At 42.9% G+C, this 26,902-nt stretch overlaps 1 protein-coding gene across 4 annotated transcripts in view; it reads left to right on the forward strand.

Moving 5' to 3' along the window:
• Positions 1 to 26,902, forward strand: part of col5a1 (procollagen, type V, alpha 1) — an 87,863-nt gene that overhangs the window by 6,304 nt on the left and 54,657 nt on the right. For all 4 annotated transcript variants that reach the window (XM_074618209.1, XM_074618210.1, XM_074618207.1 and 1 more), the window contains exons 2-4: positions 12,155 to 12,322; positions 20,721 to 20,934; positions 21,351 to 21,513. In XM_074618209.1, the coding sequence (XP_074474310.1) occupies positions 12,155 to 12,322; positions 20,721 to 20,934; positions 21,351 to 21,513 (545 nt within the window). The remainder of the gene's footprint in view (positions 1 to 12,154; positions 12,323 to 20,720; positions 20,935 to 21,350; positions 21,514 to 26,902) is intronic.

Below are 26,902 nucleotides of genomic sequence, written 5' to 3' on the forward strand. Positions count from 1 at the left end.
GTACAGACGTCTCTACGACTGTTCATTTAGAGACTACAGGGACAGTCACTTGACCACATGGACAGTCACATGACCACAGGGACAGTCACATGACCACATGGACAGTCACATGACATTAAATACTTGGAAAGAAATAGGCAACACACTGAGAGAGGCTTTCTGCTGCAGGCTGTGGAATATGAATATGAGAATATGAGACATTGTGTTCTGCGGTAACGTTTTTCCTGTAACATTCGTTGACTTTTTGCTTCTATGCACAGACGACTTTGTTTGTACGCCACCTGGCGTTTTGGAGCATACTGCAACGAACAACACGCTGAGCATAAACGCCTCCGCCATCTACGGAGGCGCGCGCCGCGGAATCCCTTCTCTTTTTTCAACGCCAAAGCTTCACCAGTAATGATCCGTGTTTGTCCTCACCTTTCTTTTTGACTTTAATCCTTCCTCTGAACACAGAGTTGTTGTTTTTTAAATCTGGAGCCTCCACTCCAGAAAGTTTTCTTAGACGCTTCGTAGGATTTTCCATAGCTTACTCGCTGCTTACTAGCTGCTGCTCCGTCACTATGGTCCCTCTCCTCTCCCGTGCCTGCTTTAGCTCAGGCTGATTGACGTAAAACGCATCACTTCTGGTGCGCCAACGCCGGAAAGTCGCCACAGACCCGAGACACAATAACTCTGAAGTACTGCGAAATACAGACAGCTTTCCCCTGCAGCGATAGGCTTAATCAGCATTGTGTGAACTCGTTTGGCAAAGGCCCGGATGTTAATGTACATTCATTTATATGTAAAAGGCCTTTGAGTTGTCACCAAGCCACATGGCAGCCATGATGCTTTTAGAGTCTCTGACTTCACTTGCTCAATAGTCTTCCTCTTCAGTAGGAACTGAAATGGAACTGAATGGAACTGTAATGTTTCTGCAGGGTTTTAGTAGGTTGTTTCTTACTCACCTTTAAGTGGCAATCTTGGGGTCATGTCCTACTCAATCAGATAAGTGGCAGTGAGGAAAAAGTGGCTTCTTGTGTGTGCCTATTGCCGTGGCGCTGTGGCAGGAATCTGAGTTAGCTGGACTGTGGAGAAAAGCAGTGACCCTGCAATTGCATGTGTGCCACTTTAGCCTGTAAATGCAGGCTTTGTGGAAAGGACCCTGTAAATCAGCTCTAATGCCTGATAACAACATGGGAGATAAAACAAAATATGCGGGACACGTTTTTGACCCTGTGTCAGAGTTAAGGAGACCCTTTGTGCTGCACAAACACTGCATTATTTGCCACATCCTGGACGGTATATCGTCTATTCCTTTCCAGACTAATTAAGGGTCAAATAATTGTTTTGAACTGCTCAATGGTCCTCTGTGCTCATGGCACAGCAGGAGGGATTTCAAGCCAGATACAGATGGTTTTCTCTTTATGGTGTCGCTTTCACAAAGCTAAAAACACTCAAAGATGGATCATTTGTTCTTTACTGCCTGACAGAGAGAAAAGGGAACAAAATGGAGACAGTTTGAAAAGTCAACACGAACACATCAGTGATGTCAAAGTTGGATGTGCTACCTCATGATGCAACTCCCACTCCTGTATTTGATTTTCAACAGTATGCTTTGTTGCAGTATGTAGTGCATGGCAGAGTGAAAAAGTGAAGTCTGGTCCAGGCTCACAAGCCGAGTATTCACTTGAGCTGGGAAACAGTGCTTTTCTCTGTAATGGGGTATTATAATCATTGAGCATGGAAAGCAATGTATGACTCATCCTTTCCAACCCCATTCCCCCCTTCCTTCCCCAGCCCGAGCTTAGCCACAGCCTGGGCCTGAGGAATACTGACTGTAAGCATTTCTTTCCTACTAGGGGAGATACAATGGTTTCTGCTCACTCCAGAAGCTTCACTGTCGTCAGATGTATTCTATTTTGACTTTATTAGGTGATGAAATAAGTAGGAGTTGGAATGGAAAGGCGACATTAAATCAAGACTTCAAGTTTCTGCTCATTCAGCAGTATTTTCTCATTAAGTCTTGCGCTTGATTAATTTGTTGTAACAAGGGACCAAGAGTCTGACCGCAACACAATAGTGTAGGAGGCAACCTGAAGGAAATGCGTCAGACAAATGAAGAAAGCTGTTTGAGAAACACTGTCGCCTAGAAATTACATTTACATAGTTCTAATTTGCAACAGTGAATTAATGTAGTCAAAAATGTAATGCTGTCTGGATTACGTTTTCTACCAACATAATGACGAAAAGCCCTTAATTAACAACTTAACAACTGATTTTTGTTGTACAATATCCACACTGGCAATACAATATCGTAGCAGTTAAAGGAGCAGTGTGTAACAATTCAGAATATGATATTAATAAATATGTTATCATTAGTGTATAATCACCTGATAATAAGAATCGTTGTGTTTTCGTTACCTTAGAATGAGCCGTTTATATCTACATAGGGAGCGGGTCCTCTCCACGCAGTCCGCCATGTTGCACCGACAGAACGGACAAACCAAACGCTGTTAACTATTCCTGCTGGGGCTGGAGTCAGTAACGTTACTCACTCCTGTCTCCGCCACTCTCTCTCTCTCCTGCTTCACCACTCACTTCACCACACACTGGCTCTGCTCCAACTGGCTCTAGAGAAGAGAGGGACATTTGCGTCTTCGCCTCGGCCACCGTTGCTCTCCAACTTGCTCGGCACATGGGAGAGGCTTCAGTTGGTTGTTGGTTGCAATCTCCTCACCTCACCGCTAGATACCGCCAGATCCTACACACTGGACCCTTAAACATGATACAACTTCACCTTGGTTATGTTTACACACTCACAGCACTTTAGGTTAAGTTTAGGGAAAGACTGGTCTTGTTTACATGCTAAAAAGTCAACACTGTATTAACATGTAACCGAAAACCACGATGTTTCCCTAACCTTAGCCAAAATCCTTTTGTCATGCCAACCTAACCACACGCGGCACTCAGGATGTGTCAAAGTCCTGCACTTTGTGCACACCCAAAAATGCAAGGGAACATAATCCAGAGAGTATTACAGTATGATTCCTCATGAAAAGTAATTGGGGGTTACAGAGAAGAGAGACAGAGAAATACACACAGCCTGTATTCAGAAACATACACCTTTAAAACAAGCTGTCAAAATTTCTGTACATTTGGATGTCACAAATATACAATATATATATACAATTTCATGTACCTGGTTAAGGGACCTTTAACCAGGGACATGAGGTCGGAAGCCGATTTTGATGACTCAGGTAAAATAGCCGACTGTCAGCCAACCTACTGGCAGAGTAACTGGTGTTCACCCACAGCGAATTGATGTTGCTCAATACGATTCTGGTAAAAGTGTCAGTAGGAGACTCTTCATGGCTGTCGCTGCAACTCCGGTAGATTATTTGGCACTCCACAATATGGCGAGCTTTCCTTACCTCAGGCTGCAATTACACCGTGTGTTATTACCACTATCACAAGAACAGTGATTGATAGCCTGTAAATGTTCTCTTTATTTTTTCCATTTTCGTGTTGTGTCACTCTTTCCACACCTCAGTGAAGCTACTTTTTTTAAACTCTGCCCATCTTGCCTCTGGGATTTCCTTTCCCTTTGTTGACATGATTGCTTGTGCATCAGGAAATGGCTGCTTGAGATTTATTACCTACACGTCCTTCCTTTTTGTCAGTATATTCAGTGATAATGAAACACTACTATCTATAAGCATCACTGGATTTTAATTTATTTGCACGGAAAATATCCTTGTAAATCATTTTTAATGTTTTTTAATGTTTTCATCAATGATGATGAAATTCTTCCGTTGTGAGGCAACATAGCATATTTCGATTGATTCCCATCATTATTTACGAGGCAAAGCACCTCAGTGAAGTGTTGGAGAATGTGCCACTTGGGTTTGATAGGCCTCTTCTCGTGTGTCGGTGCCAGGTAGAAGGGAAAAGCTTGAATATTGTGCAGAATTTCACATTTATTAGATTGGGTTAATGTCAGTGTGTTTGCTGGAATAATGGTTATCTCTGAGGCTGGGTGAGAGGAAATGGTTCTCTAATGTCAGCGCTGCAGGGACCTCTTTTATCATAAACTTCTCAGCAGACAGCCATCAAAACCATATCTGCTGTGGGAGAAACAATAAAATTAGCACAGGGAAATAAAGCTGCTAATGGAGGTTAGAAAATACAACTGAATGAAGCTGGTGCCAAATGAGACAAAAGAAGAGATAAAAAAAGACAGAGATAAAGGCCGTCCACATGCATCTCGACTGGACCATTCCTGCAGTTTCTTGCTGTAAAATGAGCATTCAGAGGTGCTCTGTGGAATCTTGACTCACTTTTTCCATCTTAGTCTGTGGTGGAAGGCAGACAGTGATTTATCCTCACTGCTGTGAGCTGCAGCACGGAGACAGTGAAGTAAACCATCTGGTATTCCCCCTGTTAAAGCAATAAGAGTCTGGCTAAAGCACTGAGCCTCAGAGTACACAAGAGAAGCTCTGGTCAGAAAAACTCTCTGTTCTCTGGATCATCTTTCAGGTCTGTGTGTGAGTCAGTACGTCTGTGGGTGTAGGGCTGAATATGAAAGACTATGCTCTGCAGATTCTGGGTGGATTCTTATCATTTCTTGTGTTTCTAAATTTGCTTGGTGTTTCCTGTAATTTTGCAATTAGAGGCTGGGGTTAATCTCTGACTATCTGAGTATGAAAGAGCCGGAGTGAGTTGATCGTGAACAGGGAAATGAAGGTGTATAAACAAACAAAAAAAAGATCTCACTCCTCATTTCCTCCTTTGCCTCTTCCTCCCTGCTGCTGCTTTCACGTACAGCTCTCAGCCGCAGTCACTGGGTCAGCGTCCTGAAAGAGTCTGGATTAAAGCTGTCTGATAAAATGAACTGATGCTGGCATGTATGGTCACTTCCAGACTTAATCTGGCTCATGTTGGTGTAAACACTGTCCTCAGTTGCCTTTGAGTCGCAGTCGCACACCTTCACCCGGCCGGCATTCGTTCAAGCAGCTAACATGATGATTGCTGATGCTAATAATTTTGCATTTAAGTGAGCAGTTGTAGCTTTTGCTGAACAGCACCTACTGTGGCCACACATGGTAATACGCAAGCACAAGTAGGAAGTAAAGTCAATTGAGTGACTCAGTTACACAGTAATATCTATCTAACATCTGCTAACATAAGGCCACCATTAACTACTGGTCAAACCAGACCAAGTAGCAGCAAAACCCCGGAGTGTATTTTAAATTAAGAGTGAGTGTGTTTTATTGGTTATAAATTCAATTTTTCATTTTTAAGAGGACGAATGTGTTAATTCTTCTTTTAAAAATAATCTCACTGTACACCATATTCTCAGGGAGCCCCGGTTGCAAATAAATATTTTTAAGAATAAGTTTATTGAATTTTTGATAAAACATAAGAAAAACATACACTTCACATTGCACATAAATGGTACACAAAAAAGGCCAACCTAAACACAACACATGAAGACACTTTGAAAATAATGTAAGTACGGCACATTCTGTTGTCATACTTGTTACTAAGATCACATGTTGGTGGAAAAAAAATCCTACTATTATTAATAACAAAAGCGCTCAGAATTTAAAAACTAAAATAATAATAAAAAAAGAAAAAAAGAAATTTCATCGATCCCAATTTTTTCTCTTTTACTATATACAGTTTGTAAGTTTCTCTATAGCCAGACCATATCAGTATTTTTTAACTTTTCTTTTATCTATTGTCACTTTATCTATAATTACATAAATATATATCCTATTTGTTATCATTGATTGATTTCTGGTCATACCACCCAGCCCTGGATCGTACTGTAGCCGCTTACTGAAATATAACGGAAGCTAACAGCTCCGTGATGTGCCTCTTCAGAGCTCAGTGTCTGTGTGAGTTCAGTATAGCTGCACATGTTGGTGCAACTTGAGCCTCAGTTTGATCCTCGCTGCAAAGCTCACGTGTAGAGAAGCGGTGATTAATTAAGCCGAGGTGTGTGTGATCGCTCGCCATCTTGCTAACTGACATCCCATTCAGGTTTTGTGCTGGCGTTGGTTGACTCGTGTGTTGTATGTCTGCCTTGCTCTAGTGTGTGTGTTCTCTACAGGATGTCCATGCAGTCAGTGTATGTAATGCGTTCAATCTAGCAAGCGTAATGCCTGCAGTATGATTTCCAGGTCTGGTCACATGAAGCCCAGCAGCAGAAGGTCAATGTGTTGATAGAAGTGTGTCTTGGACCTGATATCTTCATGCTTTAGTATTTAGCAGTATTTGTGTTTTTAAAGGCTTCACGCTGTGTTTCAGAACAGAGGAGGGATGTACTTCTGCAAACTTAATTAAAGTTAATACACTTTTATGAGATGAAACATGAACCTTTTAAGGGGAAAAGATCAGAGGCACTATTTGACACTGCAAACACCACATCCTATTTAATGAGTGTTAGTATTGATTAGGCCCCAGCTCAGGTACATGGTCATGCTAGACCAGGTAAGGCTGTAGCTGCAAACCCCGGAGTGTGTTAAAGTGAGTTGGAGTTTTTTATTATAAATTTTAATTTGTAAGAGGACGAAAGTTTTTTTAATTCCACAGTCTTGCTTTAAGTAATTAAAGTCAGTCCTGCTGCATTCACAGTGAGGCTCCAGCTTCACTACAGCTGGCTTCTGTTAAAGTTTCATAACAGAATCAGGTGAAGTTAAAAAAAAAAAAAACTCGAACACCCTCCCTGTCTGTGATGCGCTCTAGGAGGGGGAAGTCTCTCATTGGGCATTCTTGTTTTGGGCTGCGCTGCTCTCCAAGTGAGGCAGGGTCCTCTTTATGGCTGCTAATTACTCCTTGTCCTCAGCGCCAGGTCAAGCATGTGCCTGGAGAGTCAGGCCTCACTTCAGGAAGGGCTGGAGGAGGATAGGGGGCAGGGAAAGAGGGAAGAATGTTAATCCCCTCCTCCCCCCTTCATGAAAAAAATCCTAATTCACTGGTCCGGCACCCCTCCTCCTGTCAAATGAAATGGTGCTGTCTGGAGTCACTAAGTGTTGTTGCAGAATACGTGTGTGTGTGTATGAAAGATGGAGGGTAGATGGATAGGTTAGGGGAATGGGATCCACCACAGTCTTGGCACCGAGCCGAGAGCGGGATTATGAATCTGGCACTCAAAAGCTACTGTTCAGAGAGGGAGAGAAAAAAGGTGGAAGGAAAGTGTAGTGAGGTAGGGAGGGGAGGGCAAGGAAGGGGGGGGGGATATTTGCAAAACCACACAATGCCCACTTTTCTCTGCTTGTAATGTAGTAAGTTTCACCACACGGTTTAAAATAATTCACACTGTATACTTTTATGAATTCATTAGCCTTTACTCTGCTGCAGCCCATGTCTGACAAACAAACCCATAAAAGGCTGAAGGCGAAGTTAACCGCTCCTCTTTTATCACATCAAGATGCAGCGTTTGATTCGTACATTACACTTACAAGCTCCCACTATGCAGATGGCTCAGCTAAGATCTGACTGTGGGAGTAGAAGAGGATGCTTTACACCCTCTAAGAGTTTATCTTTCAGGAACCAAAAGAGTTCTGAAGCATTGAAGATGAGAGACTCGTAGCAAGAAACAAGTTGTAGTGAGTCTGGATGCATTAATCTTGTGTGAATCCTTTGAGTTGATAAGGAACAGCCCACTTCCCCTACTTTCAATCCTCCTTTAACATCTTATGTCCTTGTCTTGTAATAGTGTTGTAAACTTGTGGACAGCAGAGGCCCTGTGGCTGATCGGAGCATTACAGACATCTGAAATAGGGCCAGACATGGATGGATAACATGATAGGCAAAGGAAAGAAAAGGTGTTTATTTACACATTAAAAAGCCTCCAAAGAGCATCAACCTTTAAAGGGTGCACTGTATCTACAGTATGCCGTGCTCCGTTGCATGAAAGAGGGACGGCGGCCTGGCAGAGAGCAAAATGTACACAAGACCGTGTTGTATAAACAGTTTGTGTGTGACCTGCCTCTTGGATGTGAGGGGCTGTGGTCAGAGGGGGAAGTATTTTTAGCATCTGGTGCCAGAGGTGTTGGTCTCTGGAGGGATCTGCCATACTAAGTGGGTAAACATCTCAGCTTAACAAGGTGGGACTGAGACCCATACCTGCGGTTTAGGATGTGGTCGGGACGGCTTCCGCTGTAAGGTCGACCGGCGGTGACAGAAATCCATGAATGAAGGTGTGTAAACACGTCAAAGAGGGAAATAGAGCTGATGATGTTTGTGCCTGTCTGAATGCATCAGGCGAGTCATCGCTATATTGGAAAAGACATTTGCCGTCCTTAGACGGGTTTTCGATAGGTCTATTATTTTTCAGTCGGCGTCTGGACAGAGGTATATTATGCTATCCTTTCACCTTCCTCCTCTTTTCCTGTGAGCCGCTAATTGGCCCTCTCCACCTGGCTCACCTCCAGATGACCCAGAAGAGGCCCTGTGGTCGCTTTTAGATCCATCAAGGGATCTGAAAACTTGGATGAAAAAATTAATTTCGCATGAGAAAAAAGGAAATTGGGAAACGGAAATGAGAAAGTGGAATAGTTCGAGGTTGATTGACGTAGGGGAAGGAGTGGTTATCGGCTAAGGAATGAGGGGCATCCCGATGACAATTGTTTCCTTCCCAAAAAGCGACTGATCTTCACAGGATTAGTTTGTGTCAGCGTGGATTAGCAAAAGCAACACTCCTCAGCGGGGGTTGTGACACAGTTAGCATCGACTGGATGCTCTTTACAGACTCCCCCCTCTCCTTCTCCCCTCATGGTGCTGAGCTGGCTGTTATTATGATGTTGTTATTGTTATTATGACAGCCATATTGGTATGATGCTCTGTGAGTGTTTGGCTGCCGTTACCCAAGGGAACTTATTTGAATCATTTATCACTGTGTGCTGTTGTCTTCTGTAAAGTAATGAAATGGCTGTGGCTTGTTGGAGAGTAGTTTACCGTCAGCCTCTGCTGCTGTTTATCTCTTCCTGTTTAGACGCTCAAGTGTGAGGTGACACTGAAATGATCGCTAATGCATTGACAGGATGATCATGAAGTAGTCTTACACCTATAGGAGTATTATATGAGGTAAGATATGAAGTGAGTGTTTGTACCTGTCACCAACAGAGTCTCTAGCAGCTGGGCTAATGCACGGTTGTGTCCATATAAGGAGATGGGGAGACTGTGTTACTGCAAGAAGATGAATCAAGAGGAGATGGAGAAGGGAGGCTACGGCTGGTTGGTTAGAACTGTCTGAGGATCACTGACTAACCCCACATGAACGCCGTCAACCGTTGGCACATTTTAATACTGTAGCCTGGGTTTAATGTGACATGTAAGCACGTTCAGAGCATCGTTCGGTCGCAGGGCAGCCATTTCCATGCCTTGTATGGACTCCTTCTGTGCAGCCGTCAGTGATCGATTGATTTTTTTTCCCTAGGGAATAATGTGCTGTTGGATGTTGGCAGGTCAGAGGGAGTTACTGTAGTGTCAGGGCAGACTGTTGTGGCTTTAACAGGGAACATTTGTGGCTGTCTGAGAAACAACTCTTTGGTCAACCATGGTCCTTGTTAAAGAATGGTATTAAATGAAAGCGCTTTATGTGCCAGCTTATACGTCACTTACTTCTCTTATATTAGAAACTGTGCCTCCCTGTGCCCGTCTCACTGGAACTGATCTTTTGACTGTTAAAATCCTGCATGATGTTTGTCTGATGGATGCTAAATGTATGCAAGTTCCAGAGTGTGGTCAAGAGAATATTTTGCTGTTTTTTTCTGATAAATTCAAGGCTACAGTTTTCTAAAACATATAGTGATTATTTTCTAATAATTCTGCTGAATCTCAGTCAGCATCAGCCAACTAGACCACCACAGTTTGCCCCCTAAAAAATCGGAGTTCTAAACTTTAAGCAGTTGTCTACAATAATGTTAAAAAAGTCTAATAAAGGTTAATATGTTTATTATAATTGAATGTGTTTATTAAGACAGTCATAAGTTTAATATACAGCTGCTGCAATTAAGCAGATGTATGCTTTCCTGGGTCCTGGAGTCCCTGTGCTTTAATGCTGTATCTTCGGACACCTTTACTCAGCTTTTCAGAAGTTTATTGTAGGCGTTCTGGCCCCTGAATGCCTCGGTTGCTAAGCAGCCAGAGAGATTTGCATCATGTGTATCCCATTTTTTTCATATCACATGATCAGCTCCCACAATCTCCCACTTGTAGACCAATAAGTGATAACGATGTGGAACGCGTTTTGTTCAATTAATGACTCAATCAGAGCATTTGTAACACAACTACATTTCCCATCATCGGACATTCTGTAGCAGAGCGAAGAGCTCATTAAACAAACCTCCTTCATCACGTCACGGTGAGTGATGGATACTTTCTGGCTGATGGGGAGAGTTTCTCTCCGTCTCTTCATTATGAGTTGATGACAGACAAAGCTGTCTTCTTCTTTGGACCCTTTACCTGCTTAGAGGCCCCGTCATCCTGCGGTATGCACCTCCAGGAATATGAATCCTTCTGACATGTTTAAAGGCTGGACTAGGTGGGCTTGGAAACTGATGGGTGTGGTGCTCGGATTAATATATTTCTCTATTACAGATCTGTGTATATCCCCAAAGCAAACATTTACATGTGCAGAATTAGATTTACAGCATTTGGGATTGGATAATAGACTTCCTCAGAGACAGGAAGAGTGGGCTGGCTTAGGAGAGAGATAGAGATGAGATGAGAACATCCTGATTAGGAAATCACCACACATCACATTTATCTGACTCAAATCCAACATTTTCTCCTCGAAATGGTCCACACAGATTAGTTCCAGACTGTGTGTATAAACAGGTATAAACTGTTAAAAAGTGTGTTTATATCTTATTTCATTTGTTGACTAATGTCTGTACTGTAAACTGAAGTCTTTGAGTTTTGTAAGTCAAGGTTACTTTTGATGAACGTACTCTCAGTAAGCTTAATGTAGTTTGGTCTTTGTCTTGTTGGTGATAGGATCATTTACTCAACATGCAATCAGACTTAAGTGTTCTTAAACGGAGACCTCTGTTAAGAATGCACTTATTTTTTTTTTTAAATTGATCTGCGCTGCACGTGAGCCATGTGTAATGACATCCAGCTGGAGGTAACGCAGAATGTACAAACACTCTCGCTCTGCCCGTTCGCCTCTCCACCTTTCCCAGCATCCCTTTCACTCTCAGATGGATGAGGCTATTGAAAGGGTTTTTCCTCTGAACGGTGTGTGTGGTCTTTGCAGCCTGACACTGGGACTTCTGTACCTGTGTGTGTGTGTGTGTGTGTGTGCTTTTGTACTTGTCCGAAGGGGTTGCCTTCACAACACAAAAATGCATCCAGCAGAATACCACAGCATGCTTTTGTCTGTGCCATAAAACCCTTTGTTGTCCTCTGTTTAGTTTGCTTCGTCCCTTTAGTGTTTGCCCTCCTCTAAAACACCCTGACAGCCCCCCGTTCCTTACGGGACTGCCCCTATAGACATGACCCAGTGTCCCCTTCTCTGTCCAGACGATGCTGGATGTTAGTAGGTGTCACTGTGCAGCTTGTTGTGTGTGCATCTGGCTGGAGGAACAGCTGTTTGTCCTGGGTGGTTTTGGCATGCGAGGGTGCGGTCCAGGGTCAAACCCCGTGTCACATCGTTCTGACCCAGTGTACTTCTGCGGTGGCCTGGTAACAGCCGGGACAACTGGCCTGAAAGTGTGCTAATTGCACGGTTGTGGCCAAAGGGAGGCAGCGGTAGATTTAGCATCGCAGGGAAATGGATGGGAGGATGGGTTTAGCTACCGCGGTAACCCATGATCATGGTGATCTATAAATGGGCACGTCTCTGTTTAGCGCCTAAATGGACAACTGAAATCTTCTCTGAACCACAACAGTGAGATCTCCTGCTGAGTAACTAGAGCTTTTGAGTCAGCAAAAGATAGGAAATAGAGGGAATGGTCATAATTAAGGCGTGTTTGATTTGACAGAAATTCTGGGTTTTCAGAGGGTTGTATCTATATATGCTTTGTATAAACAGTATGATATACCGGCTGTAAATTTAGCAATGTGTACTATGGAGTTTGGACAAATGTGGAGCCATTTTAAGTGCTATTTAAATCTAACATCCTTTTTTTCTTTATGTGTCTCTTTCTCCTCCCTGCAGTGGAACCAGCAGACCTCTTGAAGATTTTAGATTTTCACAGTTTACCTGAGGGTGTTAAAAAATCTACGGGTTTCTGCTCACATCGGCGGTCAACACAAGAACCCGATGTGGCTTACAGAGTATCCAAAGACGCCCAGCTCAGCGCCCCCACCAAACAGCTGTATCCAGGTGAGTGTCCGACTCGACACACACGGTATCTCTGTTCTCACACACCGTTCATAGCTACACCTATGAAAAGTAATATACTGTAAATCATATATATATCCCACAAAATCTATCTGTGTGTAATCCACGTAATCGTGAACCGGGAAGTACAAAGAGCGACAAATGCTGCGTAGAGACTTTCACCCAGGCGTTCGTACTCTGTGTGAAACGTGTGAAAAGTAACTTCCGTACTGAAGTTAGGCCACTTCCAGAGCTATTTTAGCTCACACCACGATCTTTTCCTAAATTATTTTCCTGTGAAGACGGAAGTTTATTTTGAAAAAACTTTATGCATGTAATGAGCAGAAATTGACACGAGATAACGGTTCCAAGATATCATAGGAACCGTTGATTAAAACGTGATTAATCTTAAATTAATCACAAATTTTCTATCTGTTCAAAATGTACCTTAAAGGGAGATTTGTCAAGTATTTAATCCTCTTATCAACATGGGAGTGGAAAAATATGCTGCTTTATGCAAATGTAGGTATATATTTATTACTGTAAATAAATTAACAACACAAAACAATGACAGATATTGTCCAGAAACCCTCACAGGTACTGCATTTAGCATAAAACAATATGCTCCAATCATAACATGTCAAACTGCAGCCCAACAGGCAACAACAGCTGTCAGTGTGTCAGTGTGCTGACTTGACTATGACTTGCCCCAAACTGCATGTGATTATCATAAAGTGGGCATGTCTGTAAAGGGGAGACTCGTGGGTACCCATAGAACCCATTTTCATTCACTGATCTGGAGGTCAAAGGTCAAGGGACCCCTTTGAAAATGGACATGACAGTTTTTCCTCACCAGAGGAAATATGACATGGTTGGTACCGATGGATTCATCAGGTTTTATAGTTTCATATGATACCAGTATCTTCACTCTAGCTTTAAGACTGAGCCGCTACAACCTAAAAATCACAAGCTGCGTTAATGCGTTAAAGAATATTGTGGCGTTAAAAACGAATTTGCGTTAACGCGTTATTATCGCGTTAACTTTGACAGCCCTGATGAGGATACTTCTACCCATCATCTCGCTTAGTTTCTCAAAGCATTTCTGTTTAAACGTTCTCTCGAGACTTCAAACAAACCAGCTCAAAGCCATTTTCAAATCATTTCTTCAATACGCAAGGTTAATCACGACAGATGTTTTCCCATCTTTAACTTATCTTACAAGTTGTCTTCTGCTACGCAGTCTTTCCATCTGTTCGGCTTCACAACCTTTCACCCCATAGTAAACTGGGATTACAACATTTAAACATAGCTGGAAAGCAATTTGTATTTGCTGCCACCTAGCCCGCTCATGTCCTTCCCCTCAAGGCAGCTCTTTTATTGGCTTCTGTAACTTGATTATTTATGTCAGCTCTATCTTTGCTTTATGGGATTTAAGGCAGTGTAGTGTTCGCCTGCTGCTGTTTCATTTTTCACTCCCCCATAAACTTGTTTACCCCTTACTAAAACACATATCGCCTTTACTGTAAGTCTGATGCATCTTGCACATCTGGACAATTCTTAGCAAATGCTGAAGATAATTTAGGGATAGATAAAGACAATGTGTGCTAATTCCCCCCCTTGCAAACACACACTAGATGCATGAGAGATCCAGCCGTGTAGTTGTAGGAGGAGCCGGACGATGGAAAAGCAGTGAAAATAGAGGTGGTGGAGGGGAGGGAAGTCTGGGGTTCCACTGTGTTCTATTGTGCTGACGTGGCTTTGGGTTACTGCTTTATGGTGCGCTGCAGTAGTACTTTCCTCTCTCTCCTCCCTCTTCTCTCCTGCTTTTTTCCTCCTTCGCTCTTTATTTTCCCTCAAGCGCCATCATTTTTCCCTCTATCATCTCTCCCAGACTGCTGCTGCCTCACACACTTTTCTTCCTTTGTGTTTCATCTAAACTTGGTGAGACTTGCTATTTTTTTTTTTTTACAGTGCAGAAAATCAAAACCATAATGCTCTGACAACCGAAACTTCTAAAATGATTGTGATCGGTTTTCCAATAAAGCGATGTGGTGTTGATGCAGAAAAGAGGGAGACATAATAACCCTTCCTGTGAGCTAATCTTCCACAAAGCTCCGATTGGATGAAAGCCCTGTTGCATTGGCCTTACTGGACCTTTCATCCATGTCACGGCTCTTCTTCGGGGCTTAACGTAGAGCCACGGAGCTCATGTGGCCTGCGTGCCCTATCATGCTCTCCAATCAAACAAATACTGCTCACTTTGAAGCTCTATGACAGCAGCAGAGCCCATACGAGGCTCTGTTTAGATACACATGCTATAATTACACACATGCTACTCTGGATCATCCGAAATAACAGTCTACATAAAACAAACCATCTCGGAGAGGTTCACGACAGGCACCACATAGTCTTTAGGTGCAAACAGAATAACTAGCCGTCTGTGGCTTGAAGGCCTTAAACTGTAGTCTGTGCATCTGTGATGCGTCCCTCTCTCGCCTCGACATTGAGAGAATGCACAGCTAATATGTTCCAGAGAGTGTGAGATCATTTTATCCATCATCTGTTTTTTTTTTGCTACAGAGTTATGAGCGAGTTTGGCCCGAAGCCTGGACGTACAGTTTGCCTAAATTATATCATAGAAAAATGCCACGTATAGAAAAGAAAGCCACGCGAACGTGCTCATTTCTTTATGACTAAAATGTCGGTAATAAAAACCACAGTAGCTCTGATTGAGAACACACTAGCCCGTGACCCCACAACCACAGACAGTCTGTGATGATGTGTTGGAAAAGAGCGAGTGCAGACATGCAATCATTAGGCAAACATGTGGAAGGGATGATTCATTTGCGACTACTGAGGCACTGAGAACAGAAGAGTCCTTTCTTACCTTTATGATGTGAATGAGAAGTGAGGAAACGGGGCAATGAAGCCGCCGGCCCTCTTTAACTTTTATACCGCACACTTCCCATGTCTCAATAGTCTGTCTAGCAACTCTCTCTGTATCCAGATGAGAAATAACAGGTACAAGTGTGAATTGAAATTGACATAAATCTCTTGGCTGTAGCTTTGACATTTTGTGACTTTTCTTCTATGTTGTTTGCCATAATTATCACAAACAGCGAGGAGAGAATAATGCAGCGGCTCTTACGTTGCCTCTGAATGGGCTTAGCTGTCACTTGGCATTTAAACTTGTGGTCTGGACTGCTGTGGCTAGATGGCACTGGCCACTAAGTGAGGGCCCTCTGCTGCCGCCTAGATTCAAATGGCTAAGCTAACATCACAAGCTGTAAAAGCAATAATAATGCCTGTATTCATTATATGAAAAAATATCCCTATCCCCCATGCATTTCATTTGAGCAGAAACATGCCTCCATTTGGGGCTTATCACTAATCAGTTAAGAGATTGTATAAAATGTCAGCCCAGTCACACAGCAGTTTGTGGAACAGTCATGAAAGTCAATGTAATGAATCGTGTACGTAGACATGAATTTCAATTTATTTTTTGTGATGGTTAGCACGAAATCAATTCGTATGTAATCTACGTAATTGTGAACCAGGAAGTATAAAGAGCTGCGAAAGCCACGTGGGGAAGAGGTCGGTGTGGATGGGTGGGTCAGAAAACAGCAGATTTGGCCCAGGAGACCAGTGTTCATGTTCCGTTTGAAACCAACAGTCAAAGCTGATTTATTTGATCTTTTCCTAAACCTAGCTAAGTAGTTTTATTTTGAAAAGACTGGAGTGGATATTGACATGTGCATCACGTGTTGCTGGACATTCGTAGGAAAAAGCACGAAAAATACGTCGTTGAAAGTTGTGCTGAGTGTCACAAAAAAAAGTGGAAATTTGTGTCTATGTACACGAATCAAATAGATTAAATTCCTGACTATTTCACCAACTGCCGTGAGACTGAGTTGAAAATGCACACCACCAAAAAACACATTAAAATGAGACAGGTGTTTTTAGAAATTCCGTTTTTTATTAAAAGAAAACACAAGAAGATAATTAACAGAATGATTACAATTGGACATGGCAGTAAGTGAAGATGCATGTGAGGCTTCAACTAACGATTATTTTCATCGCTGATTAATCTGTTGATTATTTTCTCGATTAATCTATTAGCTGTTTGGTCTATAAAATGTCAGAAAATGGTGAAAAATTTAAGAAGCTGCAATCAAAGAATTCAGACTTAAAAAAGAAAAAAAGGCACTAAAACCGGTTATTGATTATCAAAATAGTTGGCGATTAATTTAATCAACTGATCGATTAATGGTTGCAGCTCTAGATGCATGATAGAGAACATTTAGCCAAAAAACAATAGTTTTAATCGTCGTTATAGCTGATACAGATGATAATACTAGCAGTTTGCTCCAGGTGTCTTTGTTGTATCTATTAAATGATTAGAGTCTGCACTTGTTCTCTCATTCCTTTACGATGTGCTATTTACAGTATACCTCATGATTCATACTCTATTGGCCTCCGGCAGAGCCAGGTGAAGACATTGCCAGAAGCAAAAGTAATCAGAGGTGGATCAGAGAGCTGCTTCTCCTATTGATCCAAGTGAGCTGTTCTCAAACAAAAAGACATATGATTATACAGTATGTAGCTCCATTTAGATGTTATTTGGGCCTCTTGTATCCTGAGTCCTACCTTTTCCATTTAGAGCCATGTACATGCGGGACACACACATCCATCTTCCTCTCTTTGTCCATGTTGCTCCCCTTTTTTCTTTTTTTTTTTTTGCTCTCCAGCAACAGACAGGCACACTTGTTGTCTCTGCAGCAATGTGCAATCCCACTGGAATGCTGCTCGTCTCATACAGAAGGAGGGATTTGGACACAGCGATGACTGAATGACCGATTACAGGACACAAGACTTTCTAGCCCATTTACCCGCATGTATGCACACTGACAGATGGTGGAGGGGATCAGTCAAAGTGCTGGCATACCTCTTGCTCCTCCATGACTTTTGAGGCATTCTTAGAGATTTTGTAAGTTTGATAGATGAAGAGGAATAATTTAGTTGTGGATGTCAAATGTGTGAAATTGGAGACGGGGTTGGCAAACCACTCTCTCCATCTCTTTTAACCTGTAAATAAGAGCTTTCTCCATCAGCTCTATGGTTCTCCCAGATAATAGTCCAAAGTAAAACAAAAGCTAGCTAGATATTCTATCAAAATAAAAAGCAATTTTAATTGGTTATTTAATCTGGAGGAAATTCCCAGACCTCTTTAGTCTGATGATGGTGCTGCCAGTGAAAACTCCCAGGACTTCTGGCACCACAGCCTCTCCATTCCCACCATGTCCACACACACTAAATGAGGAATGAGGTATCTCTCATCTGGTGGCCTGAAGTCGCGGTTTGAGAAACACATTCCAGACTAGAAACCCGAGCTTTTCTGACCGACCCCCCCCACACACACTCTTTGCTATGAGGTCCTGAGGAGAGACTAAGGAGGAAGGGTCACAGACACCAGAGAGTGCTCTTTTTCCTCTTCTCGTCCTCGGTTTTCTCTTTGTTAACCTCCTTTGTTCACCCTCCTCTTCTCGGATGGATGTTCTCTCAACCTCTAAACAGGCGTTAGCAGGCGCTATAAGCACCAGAGATGTGTGTCAGTAGGGGACTACTACGTTGTAAAAGTGAAAAAGAAAAAGCAACGCGTTCTAACACGTTGTAAAATTGGATGAAACGTTAAATTTTTTAGGTTTAGGCAACAAAACTACAACTTAGCGAAACTTAACGCTTGTGAACATAAAGACAACGACTCATTGTTGGTTTCCAGCTCAGTCGCACAGCAGTTTGTGAAATTAGATGTATTGATTCTTGTATATCGACATTTTTCATGATGGTCAGCACAAAATCAATTCGTATGTCATATGTAATCCATGTATTGTGAACCCAGAAGTATAAAGAGCGGCAAACGGCGTGCAGGGAGGAGGACTCAACAACGCGTAAGTAACCGCGGCAGTGCTGCTGCAGGGCTGAGTTTTCTCTTCTATTCTCCAGTAGACGTGCGGCGGTGACGTGCTTTGAGTTCAGGCTGGTGCACGCCAAGGGTAGAGTAGGAGCAGGGAGGCAGGGAGGCATCTGATCGGTTCTTTCCAAGCGGACCGCGAGGCAGTGATTGGTAGACGTTTTTATAGGATTACAGCAGTTACTTATGACGGCTCTTTTCCTTTTTCAGAGCTCATCAGTAATGGATCACTGTCGGGGTGTAAAGACCATTTCAACCAATAGAACAGATAGTGAGAACATCGTCAACCCTGCCTTTAAGTTACGGCACTTCCGGAGTTATTTTAACCCAAACCACCATCTTTTCAAGTAGTTTTATTTTGAAAAGACTGGAGTGGAAATTGACACATGCAACAGTCACGTGTTGCTGGACGTTCGTAGGAAAAAAAAAGACAAATATGTTGTTGAAAGTTGCGTCACAAAAAAAAAGAGGAATTCGCGTCTGTGTACACGAATCAAATAGATTAAGTTTCGTGACTATTTCACGAACTGTCGTGACACTGTGTTGTGGTTAATTCTCAATTTCTGCCCTGCAAAAAGAGCACTTTGAATTTGAAAATTAGTAATTTATTTCCTCCCCCACATCCCCTGTACTTCAGTGCCATGGTGTCCCTTTCGCATCTCAGCTGACCCTTGACCTCCACACATAACAGCCTATCCTGAGGCAGCGCTGAGTCATTGTCTCTGTGACAGACGTGGCTCATGCAACAGGATGTAGCGACAAACTGGGTTCTTTTCTCTGATATTTCCCACCGTCCTGTCTTGCATCATAACACTTTTCATTTCATGACATTCTGCCCACTCGAGTCTTTCTGTCACCAAACTGGATGGTTTTGAAGGACTGTCCGTCTCTTCTCCTTCTTTCTTGCGCTCGCCCTCTCTTCATGTCTGCCTTACGCCGTTCTGTCGAAGCATCTGTCAATTAAGGCAATCTTTCTCATATGATGCCAAGCTGAATTCCTGAAGGAGCACACTGCCAAGGCATGTGGTCGCTCCGCATGATGCGATTTGATGCCTGGCATTAATGCAGGGGGAGCAATCATAGAAAAAGGCAGGAAGACAATACAGGAAGGCGAACAGACACCCAGATGCTGAAAGTGAATGGATGATGGTGCCAAAATTTGGTCACAAAGCTTCTCTTTTCTTTCTTCTTTCCACTATCTCTTCCTAACCTCCGGTTTCCACACCGCATTCCCCTCAGGGACGTCTTCTTCTCCACAGCCTCTGATTGGTTAGTCACTCCAATTTAGCTTTTTCCAGCCTGTGTGCTGTTATTCTGAGAGAATGGTGGCAGAGTAAGGGGGTTTGATGGCTGCACGAGGTGCAACAAAACCACTGCAGCCACAAACCCGGCCTCTCTTTTCCGGCCGTCTGGAACTCTCCGTTCTGCACTTACAGTACTGAACAGCAAAGATGTGCTACTGCTGCAACCCAAGTGGTTTCTTTGCTCATGTTAAATATAATCCAGATAGCTGGTTTCTCTTAACAATAGTGGTTTCAATATGGTCAGATTGCCTCTATGCTTTGTTTTTCTTCTAGAGGATCAGAAAGCTCTGTTTGCTTCAAGTGTAGTCTGACCTCGACATTAGCGAGCAACAGTCTCATCGGGTGGTTGGGAGGCCGCCCTCTTTCTGGGGTCCTGAGAACACCCCACTAAGGGAATCTGACCGGCAGATGTGCCCCTCAGCAAAATGGTGGAAATAGTTGAGGCTGCACAGTGGAAGCATGCAGATGGAGGCAGACACGTCTTTTTTTTATGTCTGTTTCTGCACTTTTTATGTGTTTGAAATACCAAAGTATTATTGGTATTTCCATTTCCATACTTATGTGTCTTTCTCCTGTAAATTCTTGACTCCTATTTCCTCGTCTTCAACCCTCCGGTGGAGCGTCTGTTAGATCGATCAGCTGTGGGAGAAGAGAGAGGCGGAAAGGAGGGGTTTAGGATGGCTCGACAAAGTCTCTCAGGATCACATGCTTTAGTCATTATGTGTCTCATCCTGTGCTGCGCTGGAAATGTTCCACTTTGCACTTCTAACTTTTTGTTTTTTGTCCTCTGACTAGTCTGCCAGCCATCCCTTTCAGATTAATCCTATCCTGTTACATTTTCAGCACTCCACAAATCCCTGGTGTTTCCTTTCGCTGCTCAAAGCCCATCTTCCGAATCCTTCCAATCCAAATTGTCTGTTTTTGTAACATTTCTTTCCATTAGAAGTCTGAATAATAATTTTCCCTCTTGACACCGAAGAGCCCAGTCGATCGCCTAAAATAATACGGTTACAACATCCTGAACACAAACATTTCATTCCTCTTATGATGATGATGAATGGTTACTGCTACTTATAACTCTCCAAAATGTTTTTCTTGCTGTCCAACCCGCCATCCGTCCTGCCAGGTGATGTGTTCCCAGAGGACTTTTCCATCTTGGCCACAGTGAAGCCCAAGAAGGGCAGCCAGTCCTTCCTGTTGTCTGTGTACAACGAGCAGGGCATCCAGCAGCTCGGACTGGAAGTGGGCCGCTCTCCAGTGTTCCTATACGAGGACCACACAGGCAAACCCAGCCCCGAGGACTACCCCCTCTTCAGAGGAGTCAACCTGGCTGACGGAAAGTAGGTGCACTCCAACATCCAACACTTCTAGAAAAGCATATTAGATCCTGCATTTGGTTTATGCATCTTCCCCTCTAATCAAAGTCCAGGTGGATGTGTTCTGCTTTGATGCTGGTTTAGTTTGTTAAGCAGCACCTGGCCCAGGTGTCCCTTTTGACATGCAACCTTGTCCGTGTTCATTTGTGATGTTGTATATTTGATCCCTCACACTTAATGTGGATTGCAGTGTCTTCAAATGCAGATCGTCTGCTTGCAGGCACAGCGTCGAATTTTGTTTGCAACACCAAAAAAACCAAAACAGTATTGGATATATTTGAATTTGAACGAAAGGCCTAACAAAAGGGACTCTTAGTCGTGTGTAAGTGGGCTGCATGTAACCCAGTAAGTGTGTGAATTAACTTCACCTTCCCTTCCAGGTGGCATCGAGTAGCCATCAGTGTGCACAAGCAGACCATCACCCTCATTCTGGACTGTAAAAAGAAGGCCACCCAGAAGCTGCTCCGAAGCCCCCACCCCATCATCGATACCAAGGGAATTGTAGTATTTGGAACTAGAATACTTGATGAAGAAGTCTTTGAGGTAGGCATTATACTTTGACTCCTAATCTGCATGTTTTTAATGGTATTATCCTATCGTCTGTTCGCTTGTCGCACCATTTGGGACTGTTTGCATGTCGAGTCAGTTTCATTTTTACCAGATGCACATTAGTGTTCCACTAAACTGTGTCCATTTGGGACATGTGTGAGAATTGATTTATAGGTTATGCAGTTTTGCTATTTTCAAGGCTGTACTAAACAACTCTAGTAAGTACACAACAGTCCTTTTGTGGATGATACTCAGGCCAAATTGACTTTGATTTAAAGCCCTTAAACATATGAGGTAAAAGCAAATGAGTTTCTCCGTTAATGGCAGTACAGACACATGTGGCTGTGGTGCGAATGATGGTCATCCCCAATCCCCACTCTGCATGTCACGGCGCACGGAATGTGGATTGTGGTGGCGTCCACATCCTCTATAGATGTGTGGATTTAGCTTGTGGAACCCCCAGCGTCTGATCCCCCAACCTCTCTACCACACACATGCATGCAATCGCAAATCAAATTTTAATTTAAGGTGCCACATATTCCACATCTTCCGCACAAAAAAACAGAACGTCCCTGTTCTGTTTTCAGTTGTTTTGCTGTTCAACTCTACATCTGTTGTTGCCGTTTTGAAGCTTTGCCTCATTGTGGCTACTAAGCAGTAAAAACCTACAAGTCAAACTGTTATATTTGTGTTTGTGGTTTCATGCTTGAATTCTTTCTCTGAATTGGCTGCAACATATTTGTTTACAGAGGTTCTTAACAGGCGGCGACAGGTTTCATTATTAGAATGAGGGCTTTACTTCTTCCTTTCTCTTCTGTCCATGTGCATAAACACTTTGTGGCTGGTGATGAAAGATGAATGTTAAAGAGGAATTCTCATTATCAGGTGCATACTTGTATTTTGGGTTTCTACTTGATGTTATTACACATGTTTACATGCTTTAATGTTCAAAAAACACTTTCTCATACTGGCTATACTAAAGCCCAGTCTGCTCTGATTGGTCAGCTGGCCCACTCTGTTGTGATTGGTTAACCAAACCAAACTCTTCAGACTCCGCTCCAGCTCTGTTCTGACTAGCTTTGTTTGAGGGTAGGGCTGTGTATGTATTTCAATACTGTAAGCAAGGCGATGTATTGCCATTTTTAAATTTTATTTTAAGAAAACTGTTATAGTATAAACACACCAGAAATACACACTATAAAGTGGGCATATCTGTAAAGGGGAGACTCGTGGGTACCCATAGAACCCATTTTCATTCACATATCTGGAGGTCAGAGGTCAAGGGACCCCTTTGAAAATGGCCATGCCAGTTTTTCCTCGCCAAAATTTTGCGTCAATTTGGGGCATTATTTAGCCTCCTTCAGGACAAGCTGGGACATGGTTGGTACCGATGGATTTTCTCAGGTTTTTCGGTTTCATATGATGCCAGAAAGCTAACTAGCTTAAAAACTGAGCCCACTACAACGGGGAGCCTTCTGATTTCTAAGAGGTTAATACAAATTGATAGTGTTTTGGAAAATTTATACAGTGTTGCATAACATAATATCGCGATACTCATGTGTATCGACATTATCTTACACCCCCTATTTGAGGGCGTGCCAAACTAGCCGCTTGGCAGGTATTATGCAAATGTGTTACTTGGTGACATCACCACGTTACGGAAGAGTTGCGGGACTTCGAGCAAGGCGTTTCAGGCAGTTGAGGAGCAGTGTTTCTGTGGGGGAGAGGAACTCCCTTTGGTGTGGACTTTGGGCTTTGCAGACCTTTTAGGCATAATAGGTCCTCTTTAATCTGACAGGAAGCCTTTGGGGTTTATAATACCCAGAGATACCTGTGATACCAGAGATACCTGTGCGTCATAACCTGAAATACTTTTGGCTTTCACTCAGTGTGAAGAATGGGAGTAAGTTTGGATTGTGCCTTAAATGAGCTTTTGTGAGGATATTTGTGGCTCTTTAACATGACCCCTGTGAGGGACACACACACACACACACACACACACACACACACACACACACACACCAAAATGCACACAGAGAGGCACAAGGCACAAGGAATAGTGTTGTCTTTGTCCCGTCAGAGTTGTGCTTGTTTAAAGGGGGATTAGTCTGTGAGGCTGAGGCCCTCAATAATAATTAGTAACAGAGGCTGACTGATGTGACTGATGCTGAGCCAGCCGACCTTTAACCTCACTGCTGCTCAGCCAGAGCAGACAAAAAGAATGAAATATGACATCACTCCCCCCCCCCGCACACACACAATCCCCTAATGTTGGTCTGCCAAGCCATAGGGGAGATAGATATATGATGAGATATATAACTAAAACTTTCTTTCCCCTCAGTCCAAACCATTAATCACAGCCTCGCAACCAAAGCCAGATTTCATGTCCCGTACTGTATATGTATGCATTTATCTCCACAACAGCGTTAGATGTGGTTCATGCGTGAGGCACAGCACTGTTTTATATTGCTAAGATTAAGTTCACATTTTAGTGGAATTGTTGACTTGAACTATTTAATGAGGCGTAAATACAGATGTTTTCGGTGTATTATAGCTACAGTATTATTTAAGCTAAGCCTAATGGCCACCAGTAAATTCCTCCAGTTGCCAACAGGATGACTGCATTTACCCGACACAGTTGTAATCCTGCTGTAATTTTATTATAGCCCGTAGCATACTCGTCACGAGATCGAGGTGATACAGGAGCAATTTAACTCTTAGCCAAGCTACCAGAGCCGCGGTAACAGTCCAATGGTTACCGTGGGAACAGACAGATATTTTGTGTGAGATGTTTAAAGCCCTCCTGCTGTGCGTCTGCCAGTTGGGAGACAGGACAGGCTCCAGTGCGTGCAGAAAATGGAAAATATGCCACATAGTTTCCAAATTATGCTCAGGCTGCGCTCCTCTCCTCCTCTTACTCCCTTCTCCCCTCCGTAGTAGTCGAGTCTGTTGACTTTTGCCAGAGTCAGTTACCACCAAGAGGTGGTGAGCAGGAAAACACAAGAACAACGTATGTGATTTCACCAGGAGGCCAATTAGTTCAGCTGACTCATGAGGCTACGATTTCCAGTCAATCTCTTTAGAAAAACAGCATGAGAAGGGGGGCGATAATGAGAAAGAGCAAAAACATTTTCCATCCATCACAAGGATACCTGCTAAAAAAGAATTTCCCCATAAAAAAAGAGATATTTTTAAAGACATATTTACATACAGACTAGAGGAAGGACAGCTACTCTGATTCATCACACTTTTAAAGGTGCTATTGTTAACACTCAGCCACTAGATGTCTCATTCCTCACCCCGTTCCATTGCATTTACTTCACAACAAGTGGTTGCCAGCCACTTACCGTCAATCTCAGCCATTTATACGTTTTTTCCACAGTAACTGACGACCCAGAGATACCATGTGATGCCAACGTTGTTTTACTATTGGCTCACAATCCTTGTTAGAAGTGGGAACCAAACGTCAGATATCTTCCACAGAGATAAACAACACATTCATTTTGGACCCACCAACATTTTTAGAAAAGATTAATTCACAATCATAATTTTTTTTTAATTCTTTTATTCGGCACCTTTCTCAAAGCTCCCAAGATGTATTATTTAAAAAAAAAGTCATCTATAAAAATGTTATCAATGAGACCTTTAAATGACAGTGAATGGTGTGTTTCTTTCCCTGTAAAGTTCCTTAGAGGAGTCTTTTCTTTACATACAGGAGTCAGGAGGCAAGCAGTACTTACTGTATGCCGAGGTGGTTTGTGGTTTGGTGTCTGACATGGTTATTGTGGTCACAGAGAGAGTTTCTACTCTCTATAAGTGGCATAAATGTTATTTTTTTTTCTTAGTAGCTTATACAAGAGTACTGTAGCGTGTGCCAGTATAGACTATGAGGGTAGTTAAGGTGATGATTATATGTATAAGAAGACGGGTATTTTACCTGCTAATCAATGCTCATCTGTTGCAGATGAAATAGTAATCACTCCTTCATAATGACTGTAATGTGCACGTTAAAGTCAGTCATTAAGCTGGAGTTGGTAACTTTGAGCAAATCCGATAAAAAAGTTATGTGTATAAAACTGTCACTATATCCTGACAGTAGGGCATGAGACAAATAATCTGTGGAAAAATAATCCTGTTCCTCTGTGTCCTCGTAGGGCTCCTACTGTAGAGACATTTGAATGATTTCACCGTGCCGAACTAAAACAACCAATCAGAGCCGAGCAGTCTCTACAGCAGCTGTCAATCGATGCTCGCCAAACTCGCGAACTTTCTCATTTTACAGCTAAACAGTACGCTATGAGATGTTTCTCATAACATCTGAGGAGAGAAATAGTCATTATAGTAACAGAATATTGATTCATATTTGATCAGCGCTGCCTAGTTTGACCGTTTGATCAGAGTTCGTGAGTTTTGCGAGCAGTGATTGGCAACTACCGTAGAGACTCCTCGGCTCTGATTGGTTGTTTTCCTTTGGGCGTGGTTAAATCTGGCAAATGCCATAAGCAGCACAGGTGGAGGCAGAGGAACATAATGCAGTACTGTATATAGTGACAGTTTTATGAGAATAACTTTTTTTCATATTTGCTCAAAGTTACCAATTGCAGCTTAAAGAAGCATTATATTTAATAAAGTCCAGCTAATGACCTTTCTTTGTTTTTCCTCACGGCTGTAGGGTTATAGATGTTGAAAGCACGTGTGTCTTTCCAGTGTTTTAATCTCTGTTGTCCAGAATTCAGGGCCTACATGACAAAGTCCAGTGTGTCCCTTGATTTCCGTGTTCACTGTTGTTTCCCCGCAAGAGTGCCAAGAACAACCGTAGATAATGTAATGCCCATCCCTCGGTTCTAAGTAACGTCGAGTGGAATAAACGGCTGCGGTTGGTTTGAGGGGAACACAAACGGGACAGATGGACCACTTGGCCTCACTCAGAGGGGACCACAGGGGACCTGGAGTGAATCGAAGTAGCCGAGGTGGAGCTGTGCAAACACAGCGCTTCTTGTCTGGCCTCCATTGTTGCAGTCAGAGGCAGAGGGCGATCATATAGCGTGTCACAGAAAGACATCACTTTGGCATATTGTGGAGAGCTGGATGGAGCAGAGTAGATCAGAAGAACAAGATGTTCAGGATTGAGAGGAGCAGTAGGTTTCGGGCAGTGGAGCCAAAGATTTTGGGTCACACTCTGGAAAAAATGAGGAGCTCTCTCCCCTCTGATGTCAGTCTTGGAACAGCAACCATACCAAATTACATCATCCAGAGGTTTCCTTGGTATCCGCTGATAGGCTGTCCCAGGCTGATGGTCTGAACAAGGAGGGGGGTTGGACGTTCATGTGTGTGGGTGAGTTGGGGAGGATAGGTAGGAAAGCGTGATGTGCTTCAGAAGAGG

This window comes from Sebastes fasciatus, chromosome 19, assembly GCF_043250625.1.
Source record: "Sebastes fasciatus isolate fSebFas1 chromosome 19, fSebFas1.pri, whole genome shotgun sequence".
NCBI classification, from domain to species: domain Eukaryota; kingdom Metazoa; phylum Chordata; class Actinopteri; order Perciformes; family Sebastidae; genus Sebastes; species Sebastes fasciatus.